This window comes from Lepus europaeus, unplaced genomic scaffold, assembly GCF_033115175.1.
Source record: "Lepus europaeus isolate LE1 unplaced genomic scaffold, mLepTim1.pri SCAFFOLD_555, whole genome shotgun sequence".
NCBI classification, from domain to species: Eukaryota; Metazoa; Chordata; class Mammalia; order Lagomorpha; family Leporidae; genus Lepus; species Lepus europaeus.
In genome coordinates this window covers 1-18,149 of record NW_026909434.1, presented here as the reverse complement: position 1 = coordinate 18,149, position 18,149 = coordinate 1, and the positions used below count along the sequence as shown (strand labels likewise).

The following is an 18,149-nucleotide window of genomic DNA, read 5'->3' as shown; positions in this document are numbered from 1 at the left end:
TTTCTTCGCCTGGTCACTTGATGCCTGAAATTGACTCGAGCACATTCCAAAGATAAGCAGCACAGTATTCAAGTCCCTAGGATAGGGCCTGCAGCACAGAAAGCACTCCGTGGGGTGAGCTGCTGGTGTTACTGTGCAGAGATTTCACAGCCACCTGTCACCTTCCAAGATTGGTTCCGAGTCACCACAGGCTGGGGATTCTGGTGATGAAGGGCAAAAAAAAATCTGTCTCCTCCTCCTCACCCTTCTGGACCCCCTCAAATCTCTGCAGGACAGCAATGAGCCCGCGCCATAGTCCTCAGTCCCATTTGGGAGAAGGGACCGAAGGGGGCCCTCAGAGGCACTCCCCTCACCGGCAAGGCCGAGAGCCACTGCTGGCGACAGGGCAGGAGGTGACAAACCGCAGAGAGCAAAGAGCAGAGCCCAATTAAGAAGGCCCTTCATTAAACGTCACCTTCCTTGACGCTTCATAAAGCGGCTGATTTCATTGCTCTGAAAAAGTCCATTTGTGCAAAAGAGCTCATTTCCCATGGCGGGGCCTGGGCACAGACAATGTAGCTGGGTCGTCCACTGGCCATTGGTCAGCTCCCTCCGCCAAGTGCGTTCCCATGGAGGAGTCAGCCAAGGCCTTAGAGATCGGCCGCTGGCGCTCCTGCTGGCACAGTAGGCTGTTAGCCTCCGCGTCCTGGGTGCAGAAGGAAGGGGAGGGTTTAGTGGCTGTGCTGTGGCCGTGGGAGCCGCCCCGTGCCAACGCCAGGACTCAAGCGTGTTGTTTCCCACAGTCGAACGCAGAGGCACAAAAGGCATCTCCCAGGCTGAGATTCGTGTGGCCATGAACGTGGGGAAGCTGGAAGCAAGAATGCTGTGTCGGCTCCTCCAGAGGTTCAAGGTCGTCAAGGTAACACACACACACACACACACACAGCCCCAGTTCCCTGTCTTGGGGTGTGCACTGTGTGATTATGAAGGGAGCAGGGGGTGGGCTCAGACCGGCAGGAGATGAGACCGGCTGCCCTGTACGTTAAGCCAGTGCACACAGGCTGCATGCAGGCCATCCGCAGGTTCTGTCTGCCCCTCGCTGTGGTTTGCACTTGATAAAAACCAAAGGGATGGCCAGCGCCGCGGCTCAATAGATTAATCCTCTGCCTTGTGGCACCAGCACACCAGGTTCTAGTCCCAGTTGGGGCACCGGATTCTGTCCCGGTTGCCCCTCTTCCAGGCCAGTTCTCTGCTGTGGTCCGGGAAGACAGTGGAGGATGGCCCAAGTGCTTGGGCCCTGCACCCCATGGGAGACCAGGAGAAGCACCTGGCTCCTGGCTTCGGATCAGCGCGCCGGCCACGGCGGCCATTGGAGGGTGAACCAATGGCAAAGGAAGACCTTTCTCTCTGTCTCTCTTTCTCTCACTGTCCACTCTGCCTGTCAAAAAAAAAAAAAAACAAGGGGATGGTCAGCATGAAAAGTCAGGCCACATGAGTGCAGCATGGGGGGACAGTCAGCTGGAGGCTGCTGCGTCCTCGTCCCAGGAGACAGAGCCGTGCCCTGCTGGCTGCACAGCCCCCACCTGGCCGCCTCTTGCTGACACCTGGCTCCTGGGGACGTGATTGAGTTCTGTGTGCCAGGCACTCACTGCTCACCGACCGCTCTCTGGGGGCTGAGTGCTCTACCAGGCATTGAGGGATGACGAGACAGGAAGGCCCACTGGGGCACATGCATGGGCCTGACCAGTGGCCCAGGCAGTGAGATGGAAGGTGCTGGTGAGAGCCAGACTGGGGGGGGAACAGGTCGCTGGCCCTCTTCGGAGTGCAGTCAGCACTTCTCATCCCCCCAGGGCTTCATGGAAGATGAAGGCCGCCAGCGGACCACCAAGTACATCTCCTGCGTGTTCGCCGAGGAGAGTGACCTGAGCCGCCAGTATGCCCGGGAGAAGGCCCGCAGTGAGCTGCTGGCCACCGTGAGCCTGGCCTCCATGCAGGAGGAGTCGCTCCCGCCCGAGGGCGAAGACGCCTTCCTCTCGGAGTCGGACAGCGAGGACGAGGGCGGCAGCAGCAAGCGGAAAGGCCGAGGGCCCCAGGGGGATGCCAGGGCCTCCGGCAGCCTCGGGCTGGGGGCCCAGCCTCATCACTCCACCCCCACCAAGGGTAGGGGCACTCGGGCAGGCAGGGCGGGGGCTGTGGGCTTTCTCTGGTGCTGAGTCTGGGGTGCACAGGCTTGGTGGACATGGCTGTGTGGCCCACCCTGGCGGCTTGCTAGGCGGCTGTCCTTGGCAAATGTTCTGTAGTTTTATCATGAGGGGCTGAATTTTCGAAGCTTCCCTCTAACAATACTTTAAAGAATCCCTCAGGGTTTTAGCTCAGTTAGAGATTTATTTATTTATTTATTTTTTTAAAGCACGCATGGAGGGCGGGGGCCAGGGACAAATTTGGCATCTGGAGTCCAGGTAAAGGCAGGGCTGCCTATAACGTGACCCTCCATGGATCTCCTGGCCTGCGTGAGTCTGCTCGGGCTGCCGAGCCCAGCCGAGACGGCCTCTCGCTTGCCCCTGACCCGCTCTGCTCCTCCCCTCGCGCAGGTGGGTGGAAAGTCGTGAACCTGAACCCTCTCAAGCGGCAGCCACCTGCCTTGGCGGGAGCTGCCGAGGGTGCCGCGTGCGGGAGCCGCACCGGCACCGACAACCTCCTGGACACCAGCAGCTCCTCAGAGCCCAGCTTCGGCTCGCACCACATGGAGAATGACACTGGCGACATTGCCTTGATCGAGGAGGTCCGGCTGGAAAACCCCAAGGTCAGTGCTCGCAGGGAGGGCATGCGTCCCTGGCAGGGACAGCTGATTGACATGAGACATTTTCCCAGCAGTGGGCCGGCGCCTGCCCTGTGGTTACCTGGTGTTTCCATTGGCTATAGCTAACTCGCTCTCTTCCCTTGTGTTCCTTTTAGAAGGAACATTTGTAAGGCTCATTTAGATCGGCTATTGGGTGAATTTCGTTCCCCAGGGACATCTGGCAATGCGGAGACATCTCCGATTGTCACGCTTAGGGAGGGGAATGCTACCAGCATCCATAGGTCAAGTCGTGGATGCTGATAAACAGCCCCACACAGACCCTGGACAATGCCTCACGCCAGAATTTTCTAGCCCAAAACAAAACATCAGCTCTGCCATGGCTGAGAAATCCCACTTTAGATGAAAGGGCAGTATCATTGACTATAAAAAGGAAGGGAATCAGAACCAACACTGCCAAAAAGCAAGCGAGTGTCGGCACATTCTGGCCACTGCGCTGGGTCCCGGTGTCAGAGACGCGGCAGGATCAGCTGAGTGCTTTTTGTCAGTGTTATCAGGAGGATGAAAAGGCAGTTGATGGAGAAACTCCCTCCTCCTGACACAGACCTCTTCACAAGGGTGGTGCAAACTGTGCTTTAGCAAGAAACTGTGCATAGATTTTGCAATTTTTTTTGCATGAAAATAAACCCATCTTTTAACTCCATTTCCCACTGACTGTTTGAAGTGACTTCATATGATTGGGTTCACTTAGTGCCATGTACCTTGTCACTTGTCAGGCCCTGGATTCTGCCAGGGGGGCCTCCAGCACTTTGGAGCCGCTCCGTGTGGAATGGACTTCTGATGGGGCGGGGCAGGGGTGGGTTTTGGAAGCTGTCACTGCTGTGTCCCTTGGGCTTCACAAGCCTTCAAGATAAACACCGGTGCCCTCTGGGAGGAGGAAGGCAGGGGCCCTGGGGAGGTGGTCAGCCACCTGCTCGGTGAGTGGTATTGTGAACGTTAGAGTGTGTGTGTGCACCCCCAGCCTGATCCTACTTGTCCCTGTGCTGGTGGGTCCCTGTCACAGAAGCGATGGGGCGTGGTGTCGATTTTTCTAGACCCTTTCAGCCCTTTCTTTGGTTGCCGTGACTCTCTGTCATGTCTGACTGGTCTCCTCTCTAGACGGATGGTCTCCCAGCTTCTTACCTGCCTTCCTTACCCTATGGGCCCCATCAGCAGGTCCTTTGTACCCCATCACCAGGTCCTGTGACTCCAGCATCTGCTCCCTCCAGGGCTCAGAAATCCAGCTGCTCTTTCCTAGCCCAGCGGAAGTCCATCGCTAGCGTCCCTGGCAGCATTGTGTCCCACTTTGTCACCCTTGCTCAGCCAAGTGGTGACAGAGCACGTTTCGCTTTGCCCTCGTGTGGCTTTCCCGCAAAGGTTCTGCGCTGAAATGCAAGGGAGCACAAGGGGTATTCTGCCTCTCTAGGGACACTGCCTCCTGCCCTTCTCCCATAGAAGCAGTGTGTTAGGCCGGGTGTGTCCACAGTTGGCAGGGACGGGAGCTGGGCTCTGTGCGTGCCACCATGTCGGATGGAGTAGCCTTCCCGGGTGCACTGACATTTTCTGAAAACGCTGCTTCAAGCGAGCAGGCGTGGAGGGGAACGTGCCCAGGGCTGCCGTATGGCCCTGCTCTGTGTGGGAGGTCTGCAGGGAGCATGTTAGAGTTTGCGTTTCCCTCCCGTTCGGGCCTCACGTTGGGGTTGTCAATATTTTGATCCAAGGGCAGATGGAGCAAGTGCATTTTAAGCTCAAGGGGAGGCAGGAAGGAGCCACACAGAGCACGGCGTGGGCCTTCTGGCAGGGATGAATGAGGAGACGCCGGTCAGCTTTTCTCCTCTCCTCTGTCACCAGTCACCCTGATCACTTCCAGAAACATCTCTGGCTTCCAAAGACCGCCTGTGCTCCCCTGGCTCCCCGCCTCTTCAGCCAGAAGCCCCGAGCTTGCACACGTGTGCAGCCTGTGTGGCTCCAGACCGCGCCTTAGCCTCCCCGCACCCTGGCTTCCACGTCTGTACAGTGGGAGCCGTCATCCTCAGGTTGCGGAGAGTTGTCACCGATGTCACGTGGAAGAACCAGGGGACATGGAGCAGGTCCTTTCAGCTGCCTGGGGTCGCTGTAGCAGACGCCTCTGAGTTCTGTTCTGGACTCAGCTGAGTGGCCCACGTCCTCTGCTGACCCACGCCTTGGCTCCTTCCAAGCCTGCAGTGATGCGGATAGGAGGCCAGATGGACGCCTTGGTCCTCCTGCTTGAAACACGGGCGTGGGAGTTCCCTGAAGGGAGAAAGAGCCCGTGGGAGTGGTATCCGGGCCCCGGGTGCTGCTGAACCCCTGTGCCTTGCGCTCTGCTCTGTTCCAGGAGAGCAGCGGTTCCCAGAAGAGCGGGAAGCACGGCCCCGGCCAGGACAAGCATGAAACCTACCGGCTGCTGAAACGCAGGAATCTGATCATAGAGGCCGTCACCAACCTGCGTCTGATCGAGAGCTTGTTCACGTAAGCTCGCTCTCGCCCGCCCGCCCGCCCGCCCGCCTGTCTCTCTTGCACTGGCCACACCTCTCGGCCAGGTGGTCAGCACCAGCCACAGAAATGACCGAAGGACATTTGAGTGCCTCCTGTGCCCTGGGTCTCCTTTTGTGACTGTTTGGAGAGTGTAGATGGCAGGGCTCATCCGTACACCAGACAATGGGGCCCTGATGGAGCAAGAACAGAGACAAGGGGCAGTGGGCTTGCCCTTCTCCATGCCTGGGAAATTGCTGGTAAGAGAGGGCTATGGGAAGAAGCAGGCAGGTGAGATAGTGTCACTGACAGAATTGTGCTTGGAGTCTGTTCCTGAAGCTAACCCGAAGCAAGTACAGGTGGCACTTCAGTGTGGGCTGCAGTCGAGGCTCTGGCCTCTGGTCCGTTGGTCTGTGGCACTCCCTGTCCCCACCGGCCATGCCGCTGTTCCTCCCGGCCACTCAGTGGGAAGGAGCTTTGCTCTCCAGTCAAGGTCATGGGGGCTGCATGCTCCAGCTAGGGAGGGATGGGGACACCTCGGTCTGCGGGGTCCTTTGAGGCCCTGCCACTCTGTGCCCAGTGCTCTAGAAATACCAGTGTAGAGACAATGAGAGCGCAACTGGGGGCGTGGCCAGAGAGGGAGCAGTCAGGAGGGGACGGTGGCGCACCGGAGCGTTCCGTAGCAGGAGGCCCAGCCAGCACGCACACTTGGTGAAGACAGCTCTGCACACGGTGCTGGCTTTCCCTGCCATCGCCCTCCCACAGCTCTCTCACGTGGAGCGGCTGTGTGTAGCAGCTCATTCACCCCAGAGAGAGAGGATCTACGCCATCTGCCCGGGTGGGGGAGACCTGCGCCAGCCCCGCCCCTTGCCTGGTTGGCTCCGTTAAGTGCATCTCCATTCCCTGTTGGGGCGGAGAGCATGAGCTGCTTATTTTGTGGTGCCCCAGGATTCAGAAGATGATCATGGATCAGGAGAAGCGGGAAGGCGTGTCCACCAAGTGCTGTAAGAAGTCCATCGTCCGCCTGGTGCGGAACCTCTCCGAGGAGGGGCTCCTGCGGCTCTACCGGACCACGGTTATCCACGATGGGATCAAGAAGAAGGTGAGCAGGGCCCTCGCGGTGCCCACGTGCAGCCTCACGCTGCCCGAAGCACGCCGGGCTCGCCTATCCCGGCCTGGTTATCAGGGACTCGGCGTTTCCCACCTCACCTCCTGATGTGGGAAGCAGGCCTTCCATCCCCACTTTGTGTATCCGCTGGAAAGAGAGAGCAGTAACAAGCTCGGGTCTCGAGCCAGGCGTCCAGCCCCGCGGCCAGCCGTGGAGGAGACGCAGGAAGGCGAGCGGCTCGAGTTGGGCAGAGTGCTGCTGGGAGATGTTTAATAACCCTGGCACGGTGGGAACTGTGGACTCAGCAGCGCGAACGTTCTCCACGGAGGTGGGAGGCCACGTATCCCCAGAGAGAACAGTGGCAGTGGCTCTGTGGGCACACTCCGCCAGGGTTTTCTAGTGGGGAGTGAGCCATCTCTTCCTCTCAGCTGGGCTGTTTCTGTACAGTTTCAAGTTTGGGGCCATTCCCATAGCAACTGCAGCCCGGCAGCTCTGCCATCTCAGGCTCAGGTTTTTCGGGGTCAGAGCAATTTGCGACAGCACAGCGGGACAGGCCACTTCCTTTGCCTGACCTTTTTCCCTGGCGACATTTTCCCATCTCTGCCTTAAGAAAGCTCTGCTTTGATCTTTTGTCTCCTTAATAAGCCAGCAAGGTCATTTCTGCTTTTGGACTTGAGCTTGTCTTGAGGGGGTTTGAACAGTACAGAGCGGGACGAGACGACGTAAGAGGCAGTACACTGACGCTCTCATCGGTTTTATATCGGCGGTGCCCCCCAGGCAGCCTGCCTTGCCTCCCTCCAGCAGGGGCACTAGGTCCCGGCACTGACTTCTCTCTCTCTCACTGTCTCTTCTCTCATTGTCTCTGAAGGGCAGGGGAAGCCCCCCGCCCATCTGCAGCAGCGCCTCTGAGTTCTGCTGCTCTTCACAGAGCGGTCCCAGAAGGCAGAACACCTCCCCCAGATCAGGGTGGGGAGCCGCAGTCCAGCTCAGGTGTCTGCTGTGTGTCCAGCTCTGTTGGGCCACGTCTACCAGGCTGTGCCAGAGGGAGCCAGTGAGAGGATAGGGTGAGATCTGAGAGCAGCAGGTGAACCTTGGGGGATTCCATAAGCTCCAAAATCTAAGTGCACGGTAGTGGCTCTGCCTCCCCCCACCCCGGGCCATGAGGTGCCAGTCCAGTAGCCTGGAAAAGGCTGTGGTATGTATGTGTGCTGGAAAGAGCTATGGTATGTATGTGTGCCCTCAGAGCGGGCTGCAGTTTCTCACCCAGCCTTTCTGTAGTACCCATAGCTCATGCTGCAGCCACATTGCTGGAATCACCACACCCACACCAGCCTCTGCCTCTGCCCCCATCCAGCCCTGGCTACTGGGCCGTTGGAAAGTAGCTGGGCCATTCAGTCATAGAAAGTAGAAACAGGAACGCTGTGGATTTGTATTGTAGATTTTTTTAAAGGATTTATTTATCTGTTAGAAAGGCAGAGGTCGTGAAAGGGAGAGATGGGGTGGAGAGTGGCATGGAGAGAGGTCTTCCATCTGCGGGTTCACTCCCCAAATGGCTGCAATGGCCAGGGCTGAGCTAGGTCGAAGCCAGGACCCAGAAGCTTCATCCGGGTCTCCTACGTGGACGCAAGGGCCCAAGCACCCTGGCCGTCTTCCACTGCTTTCCTAGGTGCATTAACAAGGAGCTGGATTGGAAGTGGAGCAGCTGAGAATCAAACAGGCACCCATGTGAGATGCCAGTGTCACAGGCAGCAGCTTTACCTGCTACGCCACAGCACCAGCCCCTCTACTGTGCTTTTAAATCTTGGAGATGCCTCCTGTCTCTTGTACAAGTCTCACAAAACCACAAGGGAGTTGGCAGCTGGGAGAGAGGGGTCCCTGTTTCACAAATGAGGAGTGGGAGAGGCTAAGCCAGGTATGGCCATTAAGACTCCTCATCTAGGTATTGCTTCCTGTTCCTTGTCCCCAGCCTATCTGAGCCCATTTTTGGCATGAAGCCGCTAGCCAGAGCTGACACTCTGGGCAGAGCAGTGACCGAGAGAGGAACCTGGTTTTCTGGGTGCCCAGGCCACGACACCGCTGACACACGCCCCCCACTCCACTCAGCTCCACCTCTCCTACTGGTGTTCCGAGTGTTGCCCTTCCCCATGGTTTCCATTTTGCAGCCGTGTAGCTCTCCTAAAATGAGAACCACCTCAGCCGTTCAGCTTCAGTACCTCCAAAAAGGTAAAACAACAAAAGCAGCTCTGAATCCTCCCCCGGTTTGTCTGGGAGCGCGCTGGGCACGGGTCCCACCGTGGCGCTCTCAGCCAGGCCAGATTAATGAAAGCCGCTTACCTTTTCCAGATGGAAGCCCTCAGGACTCCCGAGCAGCATTGGGAAAGTCTCAGCTCTCAGGGGTGGGCTATGGGGAGCCGCCTGTCAGGAAGTGGCAGGGAGCAGTGGGCTGTGACAGCCCGGTGAGGGCCCACAGGGCCATGGCTCCCGTCCAGGATTTGATCGCTGGTCACTTGAGGGGTTTTGGTGCCAGTTGCTATAACAACAGAGCGTTGAGCGACAGATTTTGCTGGCGTCTCCTCTTTGCTTTTGGAAATGCCAGTGACATCAAATAGAACCGAGGGTCCCCCGAGGACCCTCTGGGACAGCCCGACCTCTCTCTGCAGGTTGATCTGGTTGTGCACCCATCCATGGACCAGAACGACCCTCTGGTAAGAAGTGCCATTGAGCAGGTTCGCTTCCGGATCTCCAACTCAAGCACAGCCAATAGGCAAGTGGCAGACAGGAAGGACCGCTCAGCAAGGCCACCAGGCTCGTGAGTCCCAGCCCGATGCCCCCTTCACAAAACCCTGGTGTCTACCTTTGCATGCAGGCCTGGGTTCAGTGGGTTAGGTCTGTGGTTCACGCATCCCGAGTCTAAGCAGGGGTCGGTGTCTGGATTCAGTGAGGAGCAAACTCCCTGCTGCTTCTGCTCCATCGGGCCTTCCAGTGTCTGGAACACTCTGGGTCTCAGAAGGGCTCCCAGCGAGTGTGGTTGCCTTGCAGGGGTGTTCTGTGGTTTCCTTCCTAGACTGACTGGTGGCCGCCAGATGAATCAGCAGTGGGGGAAAATTCCTTCTAGGAGTAAACCCAAGATGGCCCCTGCGGGTGGAGGGCTGTACGTCTGTCTGTCTGTCCGTCCATCCGTCAGTCACAGCATCCTGTATCTGCACCACAGGGCCAAAGTTCCCCCACCCCCGCCACCCCAAGAGGAAGTGGAAGAAGAAACTCCAGTGGCAGAGGCCCCCAGCGCATCGGGAGCCTCCCAGCTGAACACCTCCAATAAAGTAGAGAGTGCACGCGTGAAAAAGACAGACGAAAAGATGGGCATCACCCAGCTGAAGAACTACAACCCCGTCATCGGTACCAGCCCCTTCCTGGGCGGGCCGCGTGCGTTCCCTCTGTGGCTGGTGGGATGATGTGTGCGTCACCTGTGCTCCCCACCTGGGCTGTGGTCACTGGCTGAGGCGTGCTGGGCCAGTCCCGTGGCTTCTGCCCGTCTCCCTTTCCCTCCACCAAATGGGGAGAATTCTCCCTCTCACAGCCTGCAGAGATGCAGCTAAAATTATGTCAGATCCCAGCATGAGGAAGTATTCACAAATATCAGTTCCTTCGGGCGAGCGTTCTTGGGCTGGACCGTCCTGCAAGCCCTTGAGAGTTGCCCTTGAGTGTTCACATCACTTTTCCAGAGTCAGGTCTGAGGTGGCAATGTCGTCTGCCCCCTGGCGTCCTGGCGGGGCACGGCGACTGCGCTGTGAACCCACACTGAGCCGGTGCAGGTGCTCAGGGCATGGTAGGCGGAGAGCTCGGCTCCTCTCCTGACCTGAGCAGGGTGCCAGGCTCCACCCAGCCAGTGTCCAGTGTGGGAAGCAGAGACCAGGGAGGCCAAGCAGAAGAGCTGGTTTGCAAGACTTCCCTTTCCCAAGGTGCTGGTCGCACAGCATGGCTTCTGCTAGCGAAACCCAAGCACGCTGCTGTGCGGCCAAGGACCACGTGCACCTGACCACACCAAGGGCAGTGAGTGTGTTCCTCCGTGAGCTGGGCCTTGTCACCCTGCCTGGTCTCACTCCTTCCCTCTCTGCCGGGGAAAGGCAGGGGAAAGTTGTCTGTGTCCTCAGAGAAACATGCTCCTTTAGAAGAGCCCAGGGCTGAGCATGTTGGACACAGTCCGTTTGAAGCCAGGTGTGCTGAGCTGGTGGGCCCCTTCTCCGCCGTGCTCTGGCCTCCCACGCACTCCTTCCTGCTGCACCCCATCCCTATGGCCTCGGGGCCCTTCCTCACCCATTTCAGACACACGCTCATCTCAGGCCCCTTAGTTTGCCCTGGGTGCGTGTCTATAGGTTTCTCTGTGGTCCACTCCGTTAGCACCTTGGAGGCCTCTCCCAGGCCTCTCTCTAGAACGACAGCCCTCCTCCTGTCCTAGCGCATGAGAGACGAAACTCTCAGAGATGAGAGCCCTGTCCCTCTCTCCCAGTTCCAGGACTTGGCCGCTCTCTGGGGTTTCTGCCCAAGATGCCTCGCCTGCGTGTGGTGCACATGTTTCTGTGGTACCTGATCTACGGGCACCCTGCCAACAAGACGGCGCACAAGCCCGGCGGCGAGAGGAGGTCCCGACGGCAGGAGTCGAGCAGGATGAGGGCCCAGGCTGCCTCTGCAAGGCACACGGAGGCCTCCTCGGAGGGCAGGGAGACCGTCACCTGGGAGGCCGAAGTGGAGCTCGACACGGAGACCGGTGGGTGCCTCCGCCACGCCCACAGCGGGGTCCAGGGCGAGACATGGCTAACATTCCTTATCCTGTTGAAAAATGATTTTCATTCATTTATTTGAGAGACAGAGCTCCCATCTGCTGATCTGCTCCCTAAATACCCACAGCTGCTGGGGGCGCGGGGGTGGGGGGAGCGGCTAGATGAGGCCAAAGCTGGGAGCTGGGAATTCCATCCCAGTATGCCGTGTCGGTAACAGGGACCTACGCACTTGAGCCATCACCGCCGCACCCCATAGTCTATGTTAGCTGGAAGTTAGACCCAGGAGCCACTCAGATGTGGGTCTAAGCAGCGTCTGAACTGGCGGCATCCCCTCAGAGTCCCCTGATCAAAATGAAGACACCATCCAGTCTTCCAGAGCCCCTGGGCTGCCCATCTCCTCGTGCTTTGTCCGAGCTGGCAGTGAGGGGGTCACTGCTAGGCGCCGTCGCCATGATGGCTGGCTCCTGGCTGCCGAGGAGTGACTCGGGTTTTGTTCCTAGTGTACGTGAATGAAGTCTCGTGGATGCGCTACGTCCCTCCTATCCCGGTGCACAGGGACTTCGGCTTTGGCTGGGCTCTCGTCAGCGACATTCTCCTCTGTCTGCCCCTCTCCATCTTCATCCAGATCGTGCAAGTCAGCTACAAGGTACTGGCGACTCGGGCCGCTGCAGAGCCTGGGGCTGGCCCCTCGGCTACAGGCTGGGGACCTACACTCACCTGGCCGAGAGTTGCCTGGGCGGATGGGCAAATGGGTAAATGGATGGACAGGTGGTCCTTCGAGAGGAACTGCAGCAAGGATGTGTTCTTATAAGTAGACTTGATCAGGCGACTGGGTGGATAATCAGGGGGAACTGCATAAAAAATCATTATTCTACATCTGTTTGTCAGTAGGCAGGTAGGTAAAAAAAAATAATAATTTACAGTGCAGCAATGAAGTGTGATGTTTTTAGAAATATAGGAAAGGGAAGAAATAGAAATGACTGTAGCCTCACCGCTTAGAGATGATCACTGCTAAAGGTTTCAGTACCTTTTCTTCTGGTCCTTGTTTGCTGTGCCATGTTTGTGTGTGCTTCGTGTGTCTGGCTGTGTGACCTCCCTTTTCTCTCAACTGAGTTGAGATTTTATTTGCTCTTTGTAACCTTTATCTTCATTGTATTTGAAAGTTAGAGAGGTGGGGGGAAGAGAGATCCTGTGTCCTCTGTTCACTTCCCCAAATACCCACAACAGCCAGGGCAGGGTCAGGCCAAAGCCAGGAGCCCAGCACTCAGTCTGAGTCTCCCACATGGGCGGCAGGGACCCAAGCACGTGACCCATCACCTGCTGCCTCCTAGGGTGCACAGTAGCAGGAAGCTGGGGTCGGGAGTGGAAGACCCGGGACTCAAACTGGGCAGGCGTCCCCAGCACTGCGGCAGCTTCACTGCTGCATGAAATACCCAGCGCCATTCACTCCGTTACGACCTGTTCTTTCCACTGAGAAATACATCACATTCCCCACATCGTTAGATTCCTTATCCTGACGGGAAGTGGATTCATAGTATTCCTTCTTCTGAGTGTACTCTGACTTACTTCATCAATGGCATTTTCTAACTGGAGTCATTTCAGTTCCGATTCCTGGTTACTGTAAATGACATGTTGATGAGTACCTTGCGGTGCACACATGTGTGGGCAGCTCCAAGATGGTTTCCTGTGGATGAGGATGGAAGTAGGCTCCCCGGCTTCAAAGGGAATGTGTGTTCTTCCTCTCGAGTTGAATTAGCCAGGTGCATCCCCAGCTTGCCCCCTGGAAGTGTTTTAGCAGAGTCTGTGCCCACAGGTGCCCGAGCAGCATGGGATGTGGGGGGCCGGGGCTCAGGAGAGGGCTGACAGGCAGGTTCGAGGCTGGCCTCCAGGCTGACCCAGCCTGAAAATCCCCTGTGCAGGTGGACATGCTTGAGGAGTACCTGAACGACCCCCTGAAGAAGCACATGCTGATCCGCTTCCTCCCCAGGGCCCTCCGGCAGCAGCTCCTGTATAAGAGGTGAGGGCGCTGCACTGGATCTAGGCTGCAGTGGGTCCCCGCAAGCCCTGCGAGTCAGGGCTGTGGACTCATCCACCAGGGAGGGGCCACAGCTTAGCCCCCAGCCCGGAACCGCTGGGGCTGTTTATGAATTACAGTGAAATCTCCGCTAAGCACCGCAAGCCCTGGAGTCTTAGTTGCTCCCTTTGCTGTGTTAATTTGCCAAATCAAATGCCAAATGGGGGATTGACACCCCGTGGCCTTGGGCGCCTGGGGGGTGGGCCTGGGCCTCTGGGGAGCACCGGGGAGGAAAGCCAGGACGCCCACCCCTGTTTCCCAGGCGTTACATTTTCTCGGTGGTGGAGAGTCTTCAGAGGCTATGCTACATGGGACTGCTGCAGTTTGGGCCCACGGAGAAGTTTCAGGATAAAGATCAGGTAAGGGCCCCCGTCCTCGATGAAGACACTCCCCGGTGAAGTGGTGAGGCCCAGTGCTGACTCGGAGCCGCTCCGCGCCCCTGTCTGTGTCTCCTTAGGTCTTTGTTTTCTTGAAGAAGAACGCGGTCATCGTGGACACCACCATCTGCGACCCCCATTACAACCTGGCGCACAGCAGCCGGCCCTTCGAGCGCCGTCACTACGTCATGAACTCCATGCAGGACGTGGAGAACTACTGGTTTGACCTGCAGTGCGTCTGCCTCAATACCCCGCTAGGTACTGTCTGTGGCTCAGCATCCTCCCTCTTTGCAATGTGACAACTGGCATTTTTTTTTTTAATTTTGCTTATTTATTTGAGAGACAGAAAGGTCCCCTCCCCCCACCTCCAGACTTGGGGGACTTCTTCGAGAAGCTGTGGTGTGGCTTTGAGTGGGAAGTGGCAAGATGGCTCACCCTGGCTGCTGTGACATCGAGGGGGCAGGGGTGGGCCTGGAAGTGTTGGGGAGCAGGGTCAGTGCAGCCACAACCCTGTGCTCCTGCCACTTTCTTCTCCCTGCACAGCCGGCCACCCCTGCTCCAGGCGACACCTCTGGGAGCCCAGCCTCCATCCCTGGCCCCCTCTCAGTTCGTTCCAGGAGTTCCTTTCCCCTGAGTGTCCAGTCCCCATCCCAGAACTGCTTGTTGGACAGAGGCAGAGATTTGGGGGAAGTGACAGCTGGCACCTCCCTCCACCCCACCTTGGCTTGAAGCTGTTCTCTGGTCAGTTCTTGCCCCCTGCACCGGGAGAGAAGGGAGCCACGTCCTGTTTGAGCAGGGAGCAGAGTCGGCTTCATCCCAGGACTGGCAGTTCAGTGTCCCCCATGATTGTGGCAAAGCGGGAGGCCCGGGTGCATTTGCTAGAGTGGTTCACTGCCAGCAGGTAGTGAGCACTTGCATTTAGAGCCCACAACGTGCACACACATTTTACAGCGACGTGCTCTGGAGAATCTTCGGGCATCTGGTAGCAAGCTGGGCTTTTATCGTCATTAGATTGTTAAAGTGCCCCAGTTTTTCCCGTGCGAGCCAGCGTGTCATTGCAGGCTCCAGGCTTGGTGGATTGGATTTGTAGCCCTCAGAGCGTTTGCAAGCGTGGGAGTGTCAGAGCGGGCTGAGTCTGTTAATCAGGCCCTGATTGTCCTGGCCCTCAGCAGGCGTCTGCAGAGACTCTGCCCCGAGGTCCGTGGGAAAGTTTCAAGTCGGGATCATGTCATGGAGCAGCCGCTGCCCAGTCTCGAGCCTGGTTGAGTCCCCAGAGTGCCATGTTCCAGTGCTGAGGGCTGGGCCCTGCCCAGAGAGCAGAAGAAATGGCCACCCCGTGTGCTTTGGGTGTGAGAAGCACTGTGTCACGTGTCCATTCGGATGAGTGACCCTGGGCGGGCCATTCATGACCTCGTGGAGTCTTAGTGTCTTCCCTTTCTTTGTTTTCTGTAAGATTTATTTTATTTATTTTGAAAGGCAGTATTTCAGAGAGAGAGAGAGAGAGAGAGGCGGAGACGACATCTTCCATCTACTGATTCACTCCCCAAATAGCTACAATGGCCAGGTTTGGGCCAGGATGAAGCCAGGAACTCCATCCAGGTCTCCCACGTCAGGCAGTAGGGACCCAAGTACCTGGGCCATGTTCTGCTGCCTTCCCAGGTGCCCTAGCAGGAAGCTGGATCAGAAGCAGGGTAGCCAGGACCCACACCTGTGCTTCTATGGGATGCTGGTATTACAAGCAGTCACTTAATCTGCTGGGCCACAGCTCTCCCCCGTTTCCTTGCTTCTAAACTGAGAGCACCATCACCCACAGGCCGGCTCAGCGAAGACTTGCACAAGGTATCTATGGGGGTTCCAGCCGAGAGGTGCGGGGCAAGAGCTTCATGCTGTCCCTGCCCCTGCCAGCCATGCCACAAAGCCTGTAGCGAGCGAGTCTGACCGTCTGCACGCTCCCGGAACCTGTCCTCACGCACTCCAGCAGTGGTTTTCATTGTCTTGTGTTTCCCCGCAGGAGGTGTTCCCTTTCTCGTAGAATGGCTGAGTGCAGTTTGTCGGCAGCACTAGTGCACCTCTGAGCACTCTGGGAACGTCTGTGTGCCCTGAGCTCTCCCAGCCGTGGCCCCTGCTCCTGCCCCCAGTGCGGTCCTTTCTGCTTCTCACTGCCGCCATGTTGGCCCGCAGCAATTCCACAGGGCCCTCCGTTCCCCACAAAAGGAGGCCCGGTTTCCTCTGCTCTGAGCTCCCCAAGCCTTTTGGTGTCTCTGGTTCCTGCCTACCTCTGTCCTGGATAGACTTAGCCAGGGCGAGACCCTCCTCTTGGGCGTGATCCCACTTTTTAACCTGCCTGATTCCATCGTGCACGAAGAGCTTCCGGCAGTTCCAGCCGCCCGGGCTGGGTCGGGAGCCTTTTCACAGGCGGGAAAACAGCTCTCTGCTCCCGGCCTGCACAGCGGCAGGGAGGCATGAGCACAGAGCGTCGCGCTTGCTTTTCCAGGTGTGGTGCGCTACCCACGCGCGCTGAAGACCAGCGGCTCGGATCAGGGTAGTGATGAGGAGGGCACCTTGCGGAAGGAGCAGGAGAACGCCGTGGACAAGCACAACCTGGAGCGCAAGTGTGCCTTGATGGAGTACAGCACGTGCGTCCCATCTCCCCGTGCGCATGTGCTGAGGGCAGGCCATGTGGGTGGCCGTGGGCTGGAGCTGGCCACAGGCGTGCTTCTTTTGAGCTCACCTTGTTTTAAAAGAATTCAGTCCGTTCTCAAGATTCCAAAGTTGGGAGTTTCACATAAAAATCGGATTTTGTTTGTTTATTTTTGCTTAACTTGCCAGAGTACCTCGCAGCCAACGCTAGGAGTGCAGGTTGCTCTCTGTCAGATGTTGTCCTAGGAGGGTGGAAGCCCCCACCCCAGGCCATGGTGCTCTTGCCCGTTACCAAGGGGGACCCTTTCTCGGCTTGCTTCCCGCCTCCCAGGGGGAGCCGCGTGGTCGTGGATAAAGGCGTGATCCCCGGAGACGGGCTGGGAGCCGCTGGCCTCGATTCCAGCTTCTACGCTCACCTCAAGCGCAACTGGATCTGGACCAGCTACATCATCAACAAAGCCAAAAAGGTGGGCGCTCGGGCCCACCGCCTCGAGGCCCCCATCTGGTGATGGTCATCCTCCGCCCGTCCCCTCCCAGCTCATCCTCTCAGGATTGGTAAAGTGATAAATCACATAAAAACCTACTTCATCTGTCCTGAAGATGTGTCAGGCCCCACGAGTATCTGGCTGGCGTATTGTTTTTATAGATTGATTTGTAAAGCAGAGAAAGAAAAGATAGAAAGAGAAGGCAGGCAGGCAGAAAGAACTCCTATCAATCAGTAGTCCCCTGCCTCACCGCCTGTGACAGCTATGGGTGGGCCAGGCCAGCAGCAGTGGCATAGAACTCAGGGCAGGTCTCACCTATGGTGGCAGGGACTCAAAGATTTGAGCCGTCACCGCTGCTCCCCAGGGTCTGCCCCAACAGGAGCTAGGACCAGCCAGAGGCTGCTGGTTGAACCCAGGGCTCCCGTCTGGAACGGGGGTGTCTCAGCTGTTAGGCCAAATGCCCTGCCCCTGGCCTTTTTTCCCTGCCCCCCCCCCCCTTTGTAACTTGTCCTGTGATGATCTTGTGATCTGGACATTCTAGAGTAGGAACGAAAGTCCAGGTGCCACAGAGAGGAACGCACATGCAGTGCTGAAGTGGCTGAGCAGGGGCCCGCTCCCGCAGCCTCCACCCAGCAGCCCTGGGCTCGCTGAGACTGACGGAGGAGCCCCATAGTGCCTTGGCCGTTCTGGGCACCTGGGGACTCCTGCAAGTTCAGGGCTCATTCCGGTGCTGCACTTGTCGTGTAGGAAAACAGCGCCTCGGAGAGTGGGCTCACCGTGAGGCTGCAGACGTTCCTGACCAAGCGCCTGTTGCCGCCCAGGGCTACAGGTGAGTGTGCCGCAGCTGCACCCAGAAGCAAATCCCCACCCCACCCCCATCCACGGGGGCCCCCACGCCCACCCAGCCGTTCACTGCCACCCCCACCCCATGACCCCCTCTCCAGGCAGCAGCAAGCTGGGTCTCTGGGGAGAAGCAAGGAAAGGCGCGAAGCTCTCCGCCGATCGCGATGAGCAGTGCGAGGTGGCCTGGGAAACGCTGGACAGGAACTGGCGAGTGAGGGGCGGCAAGAGCCAGAAGCGGAAACGGCTGAAGACGGACCCGGGCAAGACCAGGAAAAGCAACAAAGGTTGTATGAGCGCCGCTGGCACCTCCTGGCCTCGGCCTATGCGTCTGTGCCACTGCCTCCCCAGGCCGGGCCTGCGTTCTTTCTGTCTCCATGTCCCCTCCGCAGGTAGCGCTCCCTCTGAGCCGTGGTCGTTTCATTGTCCACATCCATCTGGCCGACCGGGAGAGGCTCGGGTTTCCCGTGCGCCTCCCCAGCTCTCTCTGTCTGTATTTTGTGCAGTCTTTAGGAAGTCCCTCGGTTCACATTTCTAAC

At 57.9% G+C, this 18,149-nt stretch overlaps 1 protein-coding gene across 1 annotated transcript in view; it reads left to right on the top strand.

Moving 5' to 3' along the window:
- Positions 1–18,134, top strand: part of LOC133755553 (general transcription factor 3C polypeptide 1-like) — a gene marked incomplete at its 3' end in the record, with an annotated part of 48,891 nt that extends 30,757 nt beyond the window's left edge. The window contains exons 8-23 of the mRNA XM_062185631.1: positions 783–898; positions 1,830–2,139; positions 2,571–2,782; positions 5,172–5,305; positions 6,257–6,410; positions 9,077–9,225; positions 9,628–9,812; positions 10,924–11,181; positions 11,695–11,840; positions 13,114–13,211; positions 13,531–13,627; positions 13,726–13,903; positions 16,140–16,281; positions 16,617–16,752; positions 17,518–17,599; positions 17,715–18,134. Coding sequence (XP_062041615.1) covers positions 783–898; positions 1,830–2,139; positions 2,571–2,782; positions 5,172–5,305; positions 6,257–6,410; positions 9,077–9,225; positions 9,628–9,812; positions 10,924–11,181; positions 11,695–11,840; positions 13,114–13,211; positions 13,531–13,627; positions 13,726–13,903; positions 16,140–16,281; positions 16,617–16,752; positions 17,518–17,599; positions 17,715–18,134 — 2,817 coding nt within the window. The remainder of the gene's footprint in view (positions 1–782; positions 899–1,829; positions 2,140–2,570; positions 2,783–5,171; positions 5,306–6,256; positions 6,411–9,076; positions 9,226–9,627; positions 9,813–10,923; positions 11,182–11,694; positions 11,841–13,113; positions 13,212–13,530; positions 13,628–13,725; positions 13,904–16,139; positions 16,282–16,616; positions 16,753–17,517; positions 17,600–17,714) is intronic.
- Positions 18,135–18,149: the final 15 nt, after the last annotated feature.